Source organism: Cajanus cajan, chromosome 11 (genome assembly GCF_000230855.2).
Source record: "Cajanus cajan strain Asha chromosome 11, NIPB_CcT2T_4, whole genome shotgun sequence".
Taxonomy (NCBI): domain Eukaryota; kingdom Viridiplantae; phylum Streptophyta; class Magnoliopsida; order Fabales; family Fabaceae; genus Cajanus; species Cajanus cajan.
In genome coordinates, this window is record NC_138527.1 from 25,822,134 (window position 1) to 25,841,030 (window position 18,897).

The 18,897-nt window shown below is 31.3% G+C and overlaps 2 protein-coding genes across 3 annotated transcripts; one reads left to right on the plus strand and one right to left on the minus strand.

The window, feature by feature from the left end:
* The first annotated feature begins 801 nt into the window (after positions 1–801).
* Positions 802–1,867, plus strand: LOC109797476 (ATPase E1). The gene is made up of 2 exons (XM_020357525.3): positions 802–1,206; positions 1,323–1,867. Exons 1-2 carry the CDS (start codon positions 900–902, stop codon positions 1,538–1,540), a joined length of 525 nt encoding a protein of 174 aa, XP_020213114.1. The 5' UTR covers positions 802–899; the 3' UTR covers positions 1,541–1,867.
* A 13,306-nt stretch (positions 1,868–15,173) lies between these two features.
* On the minus strand, positions 15,174–18,897 carry LOC109797823 (Dihydropterin pyrophosphokinase / Dihydropteroate synthase). 2 transcript variants are annotated; one of them, XR_002239745.3, is made up of 4 exons: positions 18,445–18,897; positions 17,960–18,026; positions 15,558–17,215; positions 15,174–15,372 (listed from the first exon to the last, which is right to left on the minus strand). XR_002239745.3 is itself a non-coding variant. In XM_020357965.3 (3 exons), exons 1-3 carry the CDS (start codon positions 18,829–18,831, stop codon positions 15,735–15,737), a joined length of 1,935 nt encoding a protein of 644 aa, XP_020213554.2. In that variant the 5' UTR covers positions 18,832–18,897; the 3' UTR covers positions 15,374–15,734. The 2 variants fall into 2 exon arrangements, 1 of the variants encoding a protein (XP_020213554.2); XM_020357965.3 differs by lacking the exon at positions 15,174–15,372 and having other exon boundaries at positions 15,374–17,215.

The following is an 18,897-nucleotide window of genomic DNA, read 5'->3' on the forward strand; positions in this document are numbered from 1 at the left end:
ATACACAAGGCAGGATTCGAATCCCTGACCTTGCTTAAGCGTGAATCAACCCCTACCGCTGAACCACACGTTTGAAAAAATATAAAATACTACTAAATTATTTTTAAGCAACATAAAATCTTGATAAAATATTAACAAACTTTTTTAAAATTATAAAGTCTTAAACCAATACATCTCCTAAATATATACAAACATGTAATGAATTAAATTTGACATCACATGTGTGTGACTTGTTTGTGTGTTGTTAGTCAATAATGACTGAAGTTTACTAGCAACTGTCTGATTGAAAGGAATGTAGATTCAACATCACATGTCACTGTTTTTTTTTTTTTTTTCAAAACAAAATTATTATTTTCCATCAAAATTCATATTTCATTAATACAATTGTGTAAAAAATAATTAGCGTTAATTTTAATATATATTTTATTTTAAAAATATATAACCAATGTTGATTCAATACCACATATTGATGTCACTCACTTTTTATTTTATTTACCCAAATTCATTTTTATTTAATATAGATGTATTATTAAATAATTAGCCTTATTTTTAACAAGAAAATAAGTTGATAGTGCAACATACAAATTTATATTATAATTTACATATTCAAAACACAGTATTTAATTTTATACATAATTTAATATAAATTTTAATCATATGTAATAAATATGTTAAAATACTAGTTTTTATAATATATGAAAACTAATTTTTATAAATAAAAAAATACTATTGTAAACAGGATCTCCTATCTTTCTTTATTGGATTATGAAATATAATTGGGCCTGTTGAGGCCGAAAGAACGCCAACGGGCCTACTAGCCCAGCCAGAGAGAGAGGTTTTAGAGCGAGAGTGTGAAGCTAACACCTTCTCTCTTCGTTCTCGACCTCGAAACCCTAGCGATGGCGATGATGCAAGGTGTGCAGAAGAACACGCTTTACGTGGGAGGGTTAGCGGAGGAGGTGAACGAGTCGATCCTCCACGCGGCGTTCATTCCGTTCGGCGACATCAAGGACGTGAAGACGCCGTTGGACCAGGCCACGCAGAAGCACCGCTCCTTCGGCTTCGTCACCTTCCTCGAGCGAGACGACGCCGCCTCCGCCATGGACAACATGGACGGCGCCGAGCTCTACGGCCGCGTCCTCACCGTCAACTACGCCCTCCCCGAACGCATCAAGGGCGGCGAGCAGGGCTGGGCAGCACAACCTAGTGCGTCCGAAACCCTAATATTCTCTCAATTTCATTTTCTCGAAACCCTAACTCGCGAATGTTATAATTGTTTTGTGCTTTGTTTTGTGATTGTGACTGCGTGGTGTGTGTTTCAGTTTGGGCGGATGCGGATACCTGGTTTGAGCGGCAGCAGCAGGAGGAGGAGATGCGGCGGATTGAGGCGGAGAATAGGGCGGCGATGCAGGCGGCGGAGGACTTGCACCGGAAGCAGGTGGCGGAGCAGCGGGAGGGGGAGAAAGAAGAGGAAGTTGAGATCCGTGATGATCCCATGGCGCAGGCTGAAGCAGAGGTTCTTCAACAGAGCAATCAATGACTTGTCTAAACGCTAAGTTTTTGCTTTTGTTTATTTCTTATCTGTAATGTGAGATGATGAATCTTGTGTATGGCGTGACTTGTTTCTATAGATTTTGGAACAGGATAGGTAGTGGAATGAAAGTTCCTGATCCTTTGGAAATGAAATTGAACTATACTGACATTTTGATTCATTTGTATAGGTAGAATGTATTAGAAAGGTATGTTGTGAGTATTTTTGAGGGGAGAATATGTAGTTTGACTCTTCTGCTACATGATTTTCTAGTTCATCATTTATTCAATGTTCTTCATTTGCTTTGAATGTGGAAATACAAGGATTTAATGTTAACAGTGTTTATTGTTAGGTGGCATACTTGGTTTTGATAAATATGATCAGATGAATGATATGTACCGAGTGTGGGGAAACTACTCAAATTAGTATTAGAGTATGCTTGAATTACTTTTTATTTTTAGTAGAGAAGTTTCTAAAAACACTTCTAATTTGTATCTAAACAAACTCTTAATACATTAGAATCGACACATAAAAGTATAAGAAATCATCAAGGAAATGCGTTCTTCAAAGCTGCAAGTATGTTAATGAAGTGTCTGAGCTGCATCTAATGTTAATGTGTTTTTGAGCATGCATATTGGCATTTCAGTGGCATCTAATTGTGGAATGAAGCATCAACCTCTTGAGGCTTTCTCAATGCGATTTTGAAGTTTTTAGGTACAAAATCAACTCCTGGCTACTAAGTAAATATCAAGTTTTTTGTCAAACATGTAAAATGAATAAAAAAAATGGAACAGAAATAACTTTTTTCCAGTTGTATCATTTGCCTATTTCGTAAGGGAAATCCTCTAAAATATAGCTGATACTGCTGATATACCCTCAAATTCAGAAGATCATTTTAGCATTCATTAGTATAGATGCAAAAATAGAACATTGCTACATTAAATACAGTCTCCAACATCTTTCAATTTTAAGTGCTGCCAATAAGAAAATTGAAGACTTAAATGTTGCCTACACACAAAATCATATCCAATATCAAACACTAATAAATTATTTCGTTCTTTGATTAGTTTTGTACAGCTAGTACATTTGCTGAGAGAATTTCTCCACTGGATTTACAAGTAATTAGTGAGATATCTTATTAGAATATATTTGAATACAAGTCTATAAACGTTTTTAAGAGTTGTTCTCAAGGTTGTCAATCTCGAGAGTTTACGTGAACTCGTGGAAACTCCGTAAACTCGTATCGTAAATTCGTAAGAGATTACTCAATAAACAAAATTATAAAAATAATTAAAAATTATATAATAATTAAACATTTTAACTTTATATTAAAGAGTAAAATAACAAATTATATTAATAATAAAATAATTTATTAAATATAGCAGGATTACACTATTCTAATTTATATATATATATAAATATTAGATAATTTATAATACAAATAATTAATAATATACATATAAAAATAAAAACATAACAATTTATACATTAAATATTTTTAATAATAAAAATTTATAGTAGTTAAACAAAATAAAAAAATTAAGAAAACAAAATATTTAAGGTCTTATATTAAATTTTGTATTACTTAAAATATTATCTAAATTATAATAATAATAATTAATAATTAATAATAAAGAGAAATTACTTTCTAAAAAAAATAATGAAGTAAAAACCCTCTTAACCAAATCAAAACAAAAAATAAAACTTGGCCCATTTGGCCCATATTCCAACCCTAATTATTTTTCTTGCAATGCAACCCTTCCTCAAGCCGTCGTCGCTGCCTAGAAGAAGACAGATCTGCAGATGTCGGAGAAGACAGAGCCATTGTCAGAGAGGATAGATCGACAGAGATTCGCCGGAGAAGAGAGATTGGCGAAGATCCGCTAAAAAAAGAAGAGAAGATTCGTCACCCACCCGTGATCGCGCCGCCACGCTCAGCCGCTTTCGCGGCTGCTCTGCAACAGAGCCGCTGTGCTCCGACGCGCTGCGATTGTGGTTGTGACAATTGCTATTGATTACTATGTTTCAGCCCTAACCAAAACAAACGTTTTGTGGAGAACAAAAAAAATGTGATCTCTTAAACTCGGGACCGATCTCGCGATATTACACGAGATTACACGAGATCACATAGATTACTCCGAGATTACTCAAAAATGATTTTACTCTCGAGTTATACAGGTATGCTGTCCTAATCTCGTAAACTCGTACGAGTTTACGAGTTATCACTAGAGATTGACAACCATGGTTGTTTTGTTATTTACGATAGAAACACTGTCGGAAGTCCTTCTAGATTATATGCAAATATGTTCTTAATGATTGTGTTTAAATTTGAAGTATGTAAAAATCTTCACAAATATTTATAAAACATGTAGATAAACTAATAGAGCAGTAATAAAAAGTATATGCTATATATGTATAAATGAATCAATGCTCCAAGAAGGATCAACATCAACCATGAACAAGAGCCGCAGGCTAGTGTAGTATCAAGAGTAGATATATGTGATATAATAGAAAAAGTGATAGACACTGTCTATTAGACAGTTGTTCTAGGCCCAAGTTTTCTCAAGGACAAGGTAAACGCCCTAGTGAGCAGTATAAATTAGGGGTGAGCAACGGGTGGGTTTGGTCGGGTTCGGGTGAAAAATGTCCAACCCGTTGTAAACCGGCTTTGAAAAAATGTGACCCATATCCGACCGACTGAGCTTTCGATTTGAGGCGGTTCGGGTTGAAACGGATTCGGATTTAAGCGAGTGGGTATAATCGGGTTTGAATTTTTTTGTAGACCAATTTATCTTAACAAAGATGAAGCTTAAAACGATAAAAAATATTTTTAAAATAGTGTATAAAAATAGAATGAAGGTGACAATAAATGATGTAAATAGATTCGTAGTTGAAACATTTACAAACTAAAGAAGCAAAAATAAAAGATAACAAAATTCATAATTGTTACATGGAAAAGAAATATAAAGTTAGATTACAAAACCATAAGAAATCACAGTCACACAAAATGTACTCAAAATGGAGATAAGAAGATGGAAAAGAAAGACAAAGAAAGAAGCAAAAAGATAACTCTAAAAATGGACTAGTGTGTTGAGAAGTTGAATGAGGAAGGAGAAGACAAAATAAATATCTAAGTTATGAGAAAAAGGAAAAAAATAAGTTACAAATTGATGGCTATATTATACTTGAAATAAAGACTTTTAAATTTGGACCATTGTTGTTTAGTTATACAAAAGTAATAAAAATTTAAACTTATCTCATTTTCGGTTGGGTTCGGTTTTTAGCGGGTTTAAAAATTTAAAACCGAACCCGCCCAATATAACCCGTATAAAATCAAAATTTTAACCCGATTTACCCATAAGACCCGCCCGAACCCACCCAAAAGCAATATTTTTTTTCGGGTTTTTCGGGTTCGGTTCGGGTGTCGGTTTAATGCTCACCCCTAGTATAAATTCATTTGATAGTTTCAAATAACATTTTTATACTAAATTCATCTCGTAATTGAGAATAACTCGATGTACTATTTTAAAAAATCAAAAAATAAAGAGCTTGTATTAGAATGTGTATTTGTTATATTATTATTCAAAATGGAAAAATGTAAGAATGTAATAAAAGAAGGATGTAAAAATGCAATATTGTATGATAAGTTACTGTTACAAATTATTTTTATTAAAACATATACGAGAGAAATAAGAAGAAAAGTATAAAATAAGATAACGTGATAAAAAGAACGTAATAAACTGTACTGTATAGACTAAGTTATACTTTTATTATTTATCTTATTTTTTAAATTTGTTTTAGTCTTTTATTTATTAAAATATTCATTTTAGTCATTTATCTTTTATATTTGAATTAATTTAATTCTTTTAAAATATAATAATTTTTAATTTTACGACACAATTTTGAATCAATTTTTAACTAATTTATTATATGAAACTTATAACATTATATTCAATTATATAAAAATTATGAAACTTAGTTAACATTTAAATTTAAAAGATTATAAACATAGTAAAAATTGTGAAAAAAATGTCTCATAAACAACTAAAAAATAGTATAAAATTATATTTTTTAAAAATTTCAATTTTCTTTTAGACTTATTTTTATGCAATTTTCATTATATTGGTAATGTTTTTATTATTATTTAAACTTTAGTTGTGTTTAATATTTTTCATATAAATAAATTTAATTAAAGTTTCAAGTATTTGATTAATAAAAAAATATCTAAAATAATGTCTCAAAATTGTAATCATTGTTTCAAAAGGATTAAATTAGTCCAAATTTAAGTGATAAAAAGACCAAAATGAATATTTTAAAAGATGAAAGACTTAAATAAATTTAATAAATAAGATAAAGGATCAAAAGTATAATTTAACCTACTATATAAATAGTATATATTTTATTATGAGTTAAAGTATATTTTTTTTATCCTTTATTTTATTTCTTCAGATTCACTTTAGTCCTTTATACATTAAAATGTTAATTTTGATCTTTTATCTTTAATATTTGAATCAATTTAGTTTTTTTTTAAGTAATGATTATTTTAAATTTTGTCACATGATTTTGAATTAATTTTTTATTATTCAAAACATAAAACTCATAATATTATATTCATTTATAAAAAAATTATGAAATGTAGTTGGTGTTTAAATATAAAAGAGTTATAAATATAGTAAAAATTATGAAAAAAAATATATTTTATGAATAACTAGAAAATAATATAAAATTAATTTAAAAAAATATATTTTTATTATATTTATAATAACATTCGATAGTTTTTTTATATATATTAAATCTTATATGATAAGTTTCAAATCTTAAATCAATAAAAAAAAAACTCAAAATGACTATATTGACATAAATTTAAGAAATATAATACTAAAATAAAAATTTTAAAAGATGAAGGATTACAATAAATTTTAAAAAAATAAGATAAAAGTTTAAAAGTATAATTTAACTCTTATTATATTAGAAAAAGTTGAAACAATTTTTGAATTACATAAGGGCCATAAGACTGGATCCAAATTCGTACTTTATGGATATTATGATTGACTATGTATTTTTAAACAGAACCCAATAAAAGAATTTGAAACATGCACATACATATTTATAAAACGGTGTTCAAATAAAGCTCAGAACATTATACTATCTAATAATTATTATTATTATTAGTTAGTTAACATTTCGTTGCAATTCATTTATTTTATAAGTATACGTAAACTTACTTTATTCAATAACTTATGTTCTATATTAAATTTTAATAATTCAGTCGTTGAATTAAAAAAATTTAATACATAGATCAAGTCTATAAATTTTTAAAAAATTTGAAAATCATTTTGATACTTTATTTTATTAATTCAATCAATATTTTTATCAATTAGATTGGAAGTTATGACTTTCAGGCTAACTTGTGTGATTATTGCACATTCAACACATTTTCACGAATTGACATCACATCAGACACCACTTGAATAATGTTGGGCGTGAGAGCAACATAGAGCATAGAGTGATCTTTGTGGATCATGAGTTAGACATGGATTTAACCACACTAAGAGCAAAAACCTAAAGGGACTCCTTGTTATTAATTTGTTGAGCATGAGTAAGGTTACGTAAGCGTGAGACCACTAAAAAGCAACATGTGCTCTTTGTGGATTTGGCAATGAACATAAATTGTGCCTCATTGGGTGCCACCTTAAGAAAATGTGAGGACTTCTCTTTTGTCTTTATTTAGGTATTTTGGTGCTGTTTTGATTAGGATTATTATCATGAACATTGTTAGTGGTAAAATGGTAGTTAAGTAATGAATTAAATGAGTAGTTTAAGGGTTAATCTTAATTATCTTATTCCTTTGATTAATTAAGGTATGCTTAATGGTGTTTTGTTGTGCTTGTATGTGTGAACCATGTGATGATGATGCAATCTGCAGTTTAAGTCAAGACTTAGTAGGATTAAAAGTTTGTGCATGAGTGCCTAGTCACGATATTTTTGTTGTGATATATGAATGACATGAACTTATGATAAATCTATGTGATGCATAATGTGCATTAAATCTTATATGACATGCATCATATGCATAGAGGTGTTTTTGTATGATGGGTACAATGTGAAATATTCTGTCAAAAAAGGTCTCCCTTGTATGAGCTTGGAGATTCATGACCTTGGGAACAATTAAGTTTGATAGTCCCAATTCCACCTTTTTGAGTGCATGGGTGAATCTTACGCAACATCACTATCCCAACACGTTTTGGTGCATTTCCCCCTAGTGTATAGTGTTGAGATGGATGAGTCACCAACATGTCATTTTAGGCTACCCTATTTGAACCTTTTAGCATTGCTAATGTGTTTTTACTGACATCACATGCATATAGACTAGCAAAGCCTATGTCTGTTATATTTGTATGAACTATGAGTATTGAAACCGTGTTAGTATTTGTTGAATGATTTAGCTATCTTGTAACTGTTATGAATATATATATATATATATATATATATATATATATATATATATATATATATATACACACACACACATTCTTATGTTTATCGTTGTGTGTGGTTATTCGATACTATCTCACACCAGTAGTCAAAGTGAGACATATCTCACTCCACTTTTTTGCTTGTTGTACCTTTGTGTGTGTTTTGCAGGTGAAAATCATCAAGATGATGATGTTAGTGATGAGACTTAAATCTCACGGTGTGCTTGTTGATAGAGCTCTAAATGGATGTGACATCGAGGTTTTAGAAAAGATGGTTAATCCAAGAGGGGAGTGAATTGGATTTATAAAAAAAATATTTCAATTTTTCTTGAATAAGAATAACAACTTTTCTTAATATTTTCAGTTGAATCAATTGATCTTAACCTTATTGAAATAAACGTGTTGAAGATTAAACCATGCAAGTCTAAATTAAAATACCCAATATGTTATGCTTTTGATACAATGTACTTATTAATGAACATGTGTGACACCCTTATTACCACAACACATATATTATAATAATGTAATTAAAACTAACGAATAAATTTTTCAACATTGGTAAAAAAAGTTCACATAAAATCTTCATAACTATTCTTCAATATTCAAAATAATTGAAAATAAAACTTGGAAAATAAAACCTAAGAATTTACAAATTGTTTTCAAAATAATAAATACAAGTCCAAATCCATATAAAAATTAATGTCCTAGAAATCCCCTGTCCCGATGTCATAATATCATAGCATACCCACAATTCAACTGTTGGCATTCTAGATGCCACTCATAGCCAGATCTTCCTCACCTAAAACATCCACAAATTTTATAGTGAGAAAAGAAAATATCTATATATAAAGCACACAAGGAAAATCCACAACATCGTTTCATCATAACTCATTACTTAATGAAATATTCACAAACATTTTTATATATCCTAATTCTATCAATCATGCAACATCTTCACATCACAATTCACAATCATATCAATCCATCACAAATCTTACAATTAACTCTATGCCAAGGTCACGCCTGTAGCATCTCTTGCCCAAAGTCGTGCCACCCCCGACATAAGTATTACTTGCTTCACACATCCCACACTATGCCAAGGTCACGCCTGTAGCATCTCTTGCCCAAGGTCGTGCCACCCCCGACATAAGCATGAGAAATCACACATCCTACACTTTGTTGAGGTCACGCCTGTAGAATTTCTTGCCCAAGGTCGTGTCACCCTCGACATAAGCATGAGGAATCACACATCTCACATTATGCCAAGGTCACGCCTGTAGCATCTCTTGCCCAAGGTCGTGCTACCCCCAACATAAGCATAAGAAATCACACATCCTACACTATGCCGAGGTCACGCCTGTAACATCTCTTGCCCAAGGTCATGCCACCCCCGACATAAGCATGAGGAATCACAATCACATGACATTCACATTCCACACAACATCTCGTTTCATGTGAACATACTCACCTCATAATTAATTGAACAATTAAGTCATAACATACTATTTGCCACATCATATTATCAATTCAATACCAAAACGGTAGATATAATGTATATGCATTTGTGCCAAGACATCACACCACATTCCATAATGTATATACACAAAATAGATAAGTCCACACAAAATAGTGGTTCACATACCCCTCAATCAATTCACCATGAATCCACATCTAGATCATCAATTTTACCAAATAATGTAAAAATAACATTTATAAATTAATATAAAACCCGATTGAATCACCAATTTAATAGAATCTTAACTCAATTAATAAAATCCCCAATTTTTCCAAAACCTATAACTCGCAGGCACTTTTCTACAATTTCGTTCTCTCTCCCAGATCATCATTTTTACAAATTAATTGCATATTCTTAATCCTCAATACATGCAAAATCTAATGGGATCATCAATTCCTCAAATAGAAATAATTATAAAATTACCCATAATCCTACGGGCCTCTTCCTCTACCTAATTCCCTCATGTAACTTAGCATACAAATAATCCCCTTTTCCCCGTACTTCGATAAGCAGTAGCTGAAACTATTTCTCCCGTACCTCGATAAGCAGTAGCTGAAACTAGAGCAGGATCTGGTTGGTTTCCTCCTCTGGGTTCCCCTCGGTCTTTAGAGAGTGTAGAAGAAAAGAAGTCAAAAGTGAAAAGTATGTTTTTGGGAGTGCCAAAGCGTTCTATTTATAAGCATCAGGCGTGGCCGGAACAACTCGTTTTGAATCCGAAACGGCCCGTTCTGGACTCATTCGTTATGTGTAAAATTCACATACAGAACGGTCCATTCTAAAACCAGAACAACCAGTTTTGGGGTACATTTTAACCCATAACGACCATGTTTGGAACCGCCCGTTCCTAAACCAGAACGGCCCGTTCCCAACTAGGGTTACAAGCCTTTTTGGTAATTTGAAACGTCCCGTTCCAGTTTAAAACGACTTGTTCCCTACTAGAGTTTATAAGCCTTTTTAGTAGTTTGGAACGATCCGTTCCAGTTTGGGAACGACCTGTTTTGGGCTACTAAATCACCCTTATTGGGCTTTTGGGCCTTCATATAATTTCTGAAAATTGGAGTGTTACAACATGTACTCAGATAAAACAAATAAGTGAAGTTCAAGTAAAAGTAAGAAAAACTTGCACAAAGATTTAAACTAGTTCAGTCACCACCATTGTGACCTCCACTTGATTGAATATTTCTACTAATCTTTAATATCCAAAGGTTTACAATCACAAATCACATGCAATTCATTTTAGAAAATTAAAGAAATCCACTTTTTAAACCCAAGAAGTAACCCTAATAGAAACTCATTACAAGAAACCTTTCTATCTTGAGAAACCTACTCAAGAACAAAGAAAAAATAAGGAAAGATGTCATTTGATATACATAACAAATTGAACAAGTGAAAAATTAAACCATTGGATCCAAACTCTCCATGTTGATGATAATTATTCAATTCTCTTGATTCATGATAGAAGAACCCACATAGGGTAACATACCTCTTCTATCAAGAAAACTTAGCCCAGAAGCTCACTTAGTTGTTTAGAAAACGTAAAATATTAGTTCTCTTCAAGTTCTGAAAATGAAAAAACATTATATAGAGTTTTTTTTAAATAATCGATTATTTTGATGAATAATTAATTATTTTATTTTTCATAAATATAGAAACTCACCAACAATAGTTTAATCAATTATTTTGAAAAATAATCAATTATTCCATAAATCCATTATGAAATAATCGATTATTTTGTCATATAATTGATTATTTTTGTAATTATTTTCAAATTACTTAAAAACATGACAAATAATCGATTAAAATTAAAGATAATCAATTATTTTGAGTTAAAACTCAATACTTTGATTTTTCACTTCATATTTTTTTCAAATCATTTTAAACTTCAAAGTTATTAATCTAAATCATCAATTATCAACTTATATGAAGATTAATAAGCTAACTAATGATTTAGCGCATAAATACAAAACTAAAGATACTCAAAGCAAAAGAACACAATACAGATTACAAGTTGCACTCTTAACTCCAAGAGGTTTATACATTTACATTTGTAATCATCAAAACAAAATAGTTTTAACTTGATCTTGGTCAACACGGGGGTTCTTAGATTATGATTTTATGGTTGTTAAGGTTTATTGTTTATATTAGGATTTTTGTTAGTTTCATTTAGTTTTGTAAAGGCTTTACGATAACCACTTAATTCATTTTTTGAGTTTTTGAATTCTCTTTTTTTTAGAATTTGTTCTCTGTTTACGAAAAAATGTGAATACTCTATCCTTAGAGGCGCTTTATGAATTATTATTCATTTTAATTAAAGTTTTAAGCAGACAAACTTCCTTTGTTTATTTATATTTTAAAATATTAGTATGTAAGGTAGAATGTCACATTATTGTTAGCTTCGTACTTCAAGTATTTTTCTAATTTATAAAATAAAGTGAATGGTTATTAGAAAGTGAGTAATTATAATTATAAAAATACTTTTTTTAGCAGTTTTGAAAACTAAAAAATAAAAACAAAATAAAAAATGGTAGAAATAGAAAGAATAAATTGAAAGGTAAGTGATAGGGACAAAATTGTCTAAAAAAATTGTACATGAAAGAAGCCAACCCCTTTATTATTAGTATAGATAGATAAAATTTGCACTACATGAGTAGAATACTAGTATCTTAAAAGATGAAGTTCAAATACAAAACTAGAACATTTTATTACCTAATAATTACTATTATTACTTTGTTAAAATTTATTGTAAAGTTAAAATTTTGTACTTTTTTTTTTTAGTAAATTACATTACCTTCCTTTAAGAGATAAAAATATTACATTATCTATCTCTTATGTTAAAATATATTATTTAGTTCATTTAACTTAACGTCATTAACATAAAATTACACTCTCATTCTATAAGAGATGTAAGTATTATACTATCCACTATTTATATATTAAAATATCAAATAAATTACACATATATTCCTTAGTTATAAGTACTATATTACCACTCTCCTATTATATTAATTTAGAATATTTAACTTAACAACGTTAAAAAATAATCATTATAAAATTTTAAAATAACTTTTAATTTAATTATTCATAAAAATAATTTTAATTGAAATATATTTTAAAATATTTTTAGCTTATTATCATTCATTCACTTGATAAAAAAATATAAATATATTATTAAATTTAAATTAATTTATTAAAATAATAAATAAAATAGAAACTATAAAATAAATAATATATGTATACTTATATATATTTCAAAGTAAATATAATATAAATTAATACATATATATATATATATATATATACATAAAAGTATTAATTTTTGTAATAATTATACTTTTTAATAATATATTTTTAACATAAATATATTTATTTTTAAAAATTATATATTTAATACACATTTTAGCATTATATTAATTAAATATAATAATAATACTTTATCATAAAATACTATTTTATTAATAACATTGATACTATTTTATTGATAACATTAATTAAACAATACCTTGATACTTATGTATTACTTTTAATATATAATTAATATTTTATAATAAAAATACTATTTTATTTAAATTTTTATAATAAAAAAAATATTAAATTAACCATGTTAATTAAATACTATTTTAATATAAACCCCAAACGTGTGGTTCAGCGGTAGGGGTTGATCCACGCTTAAGCAGGTCAGGAGTTCGAATCCTGCCTTGGGGCCAGCTATCCCACCCTTTGAGATGCCTCCAACGTAGGAGATTAGTCACTGCTGTCGGTGGTGGATACTCCAGGGACGAACAAAAAAAATACTATTTTAATATTTGTATTTAATTGTATTATACTTATTATATATATATATATATATATATATATATATATATATTTGATTTTGATATAACTTTAAAAATATTTTGTTAAATTAATAATGAAAAATATTTTTTTAGATACATAATTAATTTTAACAAAATTTATAGTATTTTTTTTAAATAATAATTAAATATGTAAATCAAGATATAAATTCTTAAAGTTTAACATATTTTAATTTGTCAGGGAATGAAAATGTTTATTTTACTACAAGAAAAAAGAGAAATATAATATTTAAATATCTAATGAGATGTTAATATAAATGTTATTTTTTTACAATAATTTATTTAACCAAAGTTTTAACAAAAAATTTTAAAAAACAGATAAAGTGTCATATATTAAAATATGGAGTATCATAATTTTTAACACAAGAGAGTGAAGGAAATGTAATATTTATGGAGAGAATGCAATTTATCCTTTTGCCCGAATGTTATATATAAGCCCTCTTGCCTTCTTTGTCCTTTCATTTTGGCTTCATTGTTTTCTTTTGTTTCATCGTCAAAATCAGCGATGACAAACGATAGCTACGCCGATTTCGTGATGAATGCAACAAACCCTATTATCTTCAATTGTTCTTGTTTCTCCTCTTCTTGATAGTAAGAACTATCAAGAAGTTGATTGATGGTAGCATTCCTAAACCTGTGATTTGAGATCCATTATTTTTTGCTTGGACTCTGCAATACAATAGTTCTTTCTTGGCTTCAAGGATCCATATGAGAATGGATTGTTTCTTGTTCTAAAAAGTAGAGAAAAAATGCAGAATAAAGAAGCAGTCTTGGATTGCTAAAGGGTCTGAATTGGGGATGAATGATGACATAATGCAGCAGCAGTATGCAATTGAGGCTGAGGAAGGCAAGAAAGTTCCATTTGTGAGTAGCTTAGCTGCTGAATATAAATCGGGCCAGAGAAAATAAGGGTACATGCTTGATGAGCAATATGATGGAAACTGCTCCTTTCCATGCTTTTATGTTTTCATATCTTGAGCATATTATGGAATGTTGAAAAAAGTAGAAAATCACTGCAGATCCTTGGGCCATGCAAGTATTAGTATTAAAAACAATGTTATAACTTTGAGTTTTGATTAGTCGTGAAACAGAAATCATTAATTTTGGAAGTAGGAATGTATAAAAAAAATTTAAGGGTTAAGGTCTCAGACAAATGCACTGTCACAGATATGTCACAGATATGGAAGCAGAGATCTTGGAACTGGCTTTAATATATTGGTAGTTTGTAAAAGAATGGAAATCGAAGGTTATGTGATCAGTGATCCACAAGTGTTGATCCTTACCAAAAGTACTTGTAGAGTCAGAATTGCCAATTGGCCATATGAGGCTTTAAGCACCTATTTCTTGATCATTCTTGGGCTTGGACTCATTTGCAGCAGGATTAATATGTGACACCCACAAATGGAACTTTCTTGCTTTCTTTGGCCTTCAAATTGCAAGATCCAAATTAAAGGAAGTATGCTTGAACTTTTGGAAGATAGTGGTTTAGTTTCCTTGCTGCCACCCTCTTTAATCCCACAACCAAACTGTCTATTGATCACGGCCACCCGAGTGTATCTATTTGCTTAAGGATCGATTATAATAAAATTAAAGTTTATAATACCTATTTGTTAAAAAAAAAAAAATAAGGATCATTTGTAATAAAAGTTTCTAATTTCTATGTACAAAAGACATAAAGTTTACAAAGACTAAATACATTTTCTCTTATTTTTTTTAATAATAAGAATGTTAGATAAATATTAGTTAAAAATAAATATTGACACCCTCTAAGCCTATGTCCAAGTCATGTTAAAAAAATGGAAAAACAAAAATAATAATATTTTTAATTATGACATGATGGAGAGGTTTCATATGGGTGTTCAAGGTGAGTCTTAAACATGTGGAACACTCCGACACGGCATTTTGTAGGTATGTCTATGCTGTGGAGCAAATATTATATTAGAACACTTAACATCCTTGTGAGACGTATAATAGTGGCAACTTGATGATTGGGCTGTCCTGGACGATAAAAAAACAAAGAAGGATCAATTATTGCATGACAAAATCTATGACTCAACAAGTTACAAGGGAAGGGTTGAAAAATCTGCGAATCAAATGCATTGTAATGAATAAAATAAATACGAGAGAGACACAAAATTCAGAATTGAACAATGGGATGCTGATTATTGAATGTTGCATTGTACTTGATGGTTCTTTGTTTTGGCAATGGCAGCATTGTCGTGCTGTACATATGACCTTGGAGTACGAGTGACATAGCAAAGAACAACACTAACAGAGTTGTTGCTGCAGAAGTCCAGATTGATGGATTCAGGTAGCATAGCAGTTATCATCAGCATCAGATATGATGCAGAAAGACAAATTCAATGACTAGATTTCATGCGAGAACTTTTCTGTCTTAGAATTGCATCACAAAGTTTCACGGCATCTAGATTATCTTTGACATTATGCACCCTAACAATATTAGCCCCTCCCAAAACACCAGCTGTGACAGAAGCAATGGTAGCAGGATCCCTCTCGGCTGCTGTAGGACGAGAGCAAATTTCACCTAAAAATCTCTTTCTTGAGGGTCCAATAAGCATGGGGGCATGAGAGATGGCCAAACTTCTTGTGGCAATCTCTTCTCTGATATCAGGTAGTCCCTTGAGGATATCTAAATTTTGTTCAGTTTTCTTTGAGAATCCAATGCCAGGGTCAATCATAATCCTCCATGCTGGGATACCTGATATCTCTGCCTCCCTAACCTGAGAGTATAATTCTGATGATATCTCTTTACAAACATTATCATATTTCAGGTTTTCACTATTCTGCATTGTAGATGGGTCCCCCCTCATGTGCATTGCAACATAAGGAACATCAAGATCTGCCATGACCTTAAACATATTACTGTCTAATTGTCCAGCAGATACATCATTTATAATATGAGCCCCTTTACTCACTGCTTCTGAAGCAACCTCAGAGTAGAAAGTATCAACAGATATGAGTTTTCCTTCTACCTCAGGCATTGACACTACAGCTTCCAAGACAGGGATTAATCTACTTAATTCTTCTTCAACAGAGATCCTAGATGCCATCGGCCGAGTAGACTGAGCCCCAATATCAATCATATCTGCTCCTTCTGAAATCATCAACCTTACCTGAGAAACAGCAGACTCCACAGACATGAAATTTCCCCCATCACTAAAACTATCTGGAGTCACATTAAGGATCCCCATGACAGAAGTTCTCTTCGACCAATCAAGTAAACCATTTGCAACAGGCATTACCCTATACATACCTTCCTCTCCAATAAGGGATTCACTACCTAAATCTTCCCACAATCCAGAGAGTCCACCAGAATGGCCTGAAAATGAATGCCAGGTTGCAACTGTGTCACTGTCAATAGCTGATCCCAATAAATCCATCAAGGGGGCCATAACAAATGGCCTTTCCCAAATTCTTTCATGAGGTATATTGAGGATATCAGATCTGACTTTATATTTACCATAGAATAAAATATCTAAGTCAATTGGCCTTGGACCATACCTTATACCATCTGTACGGCCCAAATCCCTCTCAATTCTTTTGAGTGTTGACAATAATTCATGTGGACCGAGTTTAGTAACACCTCTAATTGCAGAATTGATAAAGCGAGGTTGATCAGTAACATATGCTGGTGCTGTCTCATACAAACAAGCATGTCTTGTGATGTTAATGCCTGAACTCCTCATCAATTTCAGAGCTTCCTTGAAGTTATGCAGTCTGTCACCTACATTACTTCCCAAAGCAATCACTACTTCCTCATCTTGGGCGTGAAGTTCCACACAGGAATTTAGAGATGTGTGAAAAGAGGAAAAACCCAGTGCTGCAATGAAAAATAAAATAATATAGTAATTGGCTTCGATTGATTATCCGAAAATCATGAGCTGTGATTAATTTCCTTTCTTTCACATGCAAACTATGATGCCTGAATACTTCATAATTGATTACTATCATCTGTAACAGATACGGGCACATGTATTATTATTTATTACAGCTGCCTTGGTATCAAAGTTTGATTGCCTTATCACCAAACCTGTTAATGTACATTTTTGAAGTATTCATGCTTATTAAATTCCAGTAATAATTCAAAGATAATGGTCAACTAATAAAAATATCAGCTACATTAAGAAAAATAAAGAAATTGAGAAAAATAAATTAATAGAATATAATTATATTTTTCTTAATATATATTGTCGTACCTGTATCTTACCTTTAAAAAGTTATCATATTTACATATTGTATCAATGTATCCTATTAAATCTGATGCTCGTACCATATCTGTGCATGCAAGCCTTGAAAGAAAAAAAAAATACACAATTTAGGAATCTTGCATGGCCTAAAAGCTGAAAGATTTTTTCTCTATCACTAAAATTGTTAATAGAATTTAGTGTGTGTGTGTGTGGAGAGAGGGGGGGTTAACTCTATATTTCCATCTGTTTATTAGTTCTACTATAGCAGCAAAGCCACACAAACTTCAATTTGAGTTTCTTTTCAGTATTAGATCATAGAAAATTTAGTATTCTATTAAAAAGAGTAGCTTGAACGAGTTCAATGAGTTCACATTTACCGTTAAGATACTTTCTGGCAGCAAAAAGCTTATGCCTGGGCGTCCCCAGATACTTCAAAATACTCATCTGAAGATAGACAGAGTTTAAATTATATGCAGCATCCCAAAAAAAAAATCATAGGTAGTTCACATCCCTCAAGAAAATCAAATATCTACAGAAATTTCATACAACAACAATTAAAAATAACAATCCATTATCCAATCTAGTCGAAAGTTAAGGATTAATCCCTCAGGTACTGAAATCCATTTAAGAGACTGACATCTTCTAATAAATGTTTTTCCATATTCATGGACCAGGGATCAAACTCTAACTACATGCTTAAGGAACACCATGTTGGTAGTAATAATTGTACTTACTACATTATAGTGACAAAGTGTTATTTCTTCCAAACCTCACTACCATGACCTCAACATTCAATTTAATTGTAAATTAGAACTCAAGTAAATTAAAGACATGGTGAGGGGTTTAAGCAAGAAATTGAAACCTTATAGTCCTTCCAAGAGCAGTAGGTGGAAGCAGACTGAATGGTGATTCCCTTCTCCCTCTCCAAGTCCATGGAATCCATCTTGGCGCCAACGCCGTCCCTGCCCCTCACCTCGTGGATCTCGTGGATCCGACCCGTGTAGTACAGAATCCGCTCCGTCAGCGTCGTCTTCCCGGAGTCGATGTGCGCCGAGATCCCGATGTTGCGAAGCCGCTCCATGGAGTCCTTCCACCACGGCTCCTTGTCCGCCGCCGCCGCCGCCGCCTTCGCGCGCGCCATGTTCCCGCCGGAGATTTGCCGCAGCTGGAAGGCGCCGCCGATGAGGGATGACGCAGGCGACAGCGAGGTGGAGGAGCAGAGGGCATAGAGGCGGGAAATGCGTGCCATGGCGGGTGGAGGGTTTTGCCTTGTGGCTCGTTTTTTGGGACATGGATCGGGTTGACTGTTTAAAAT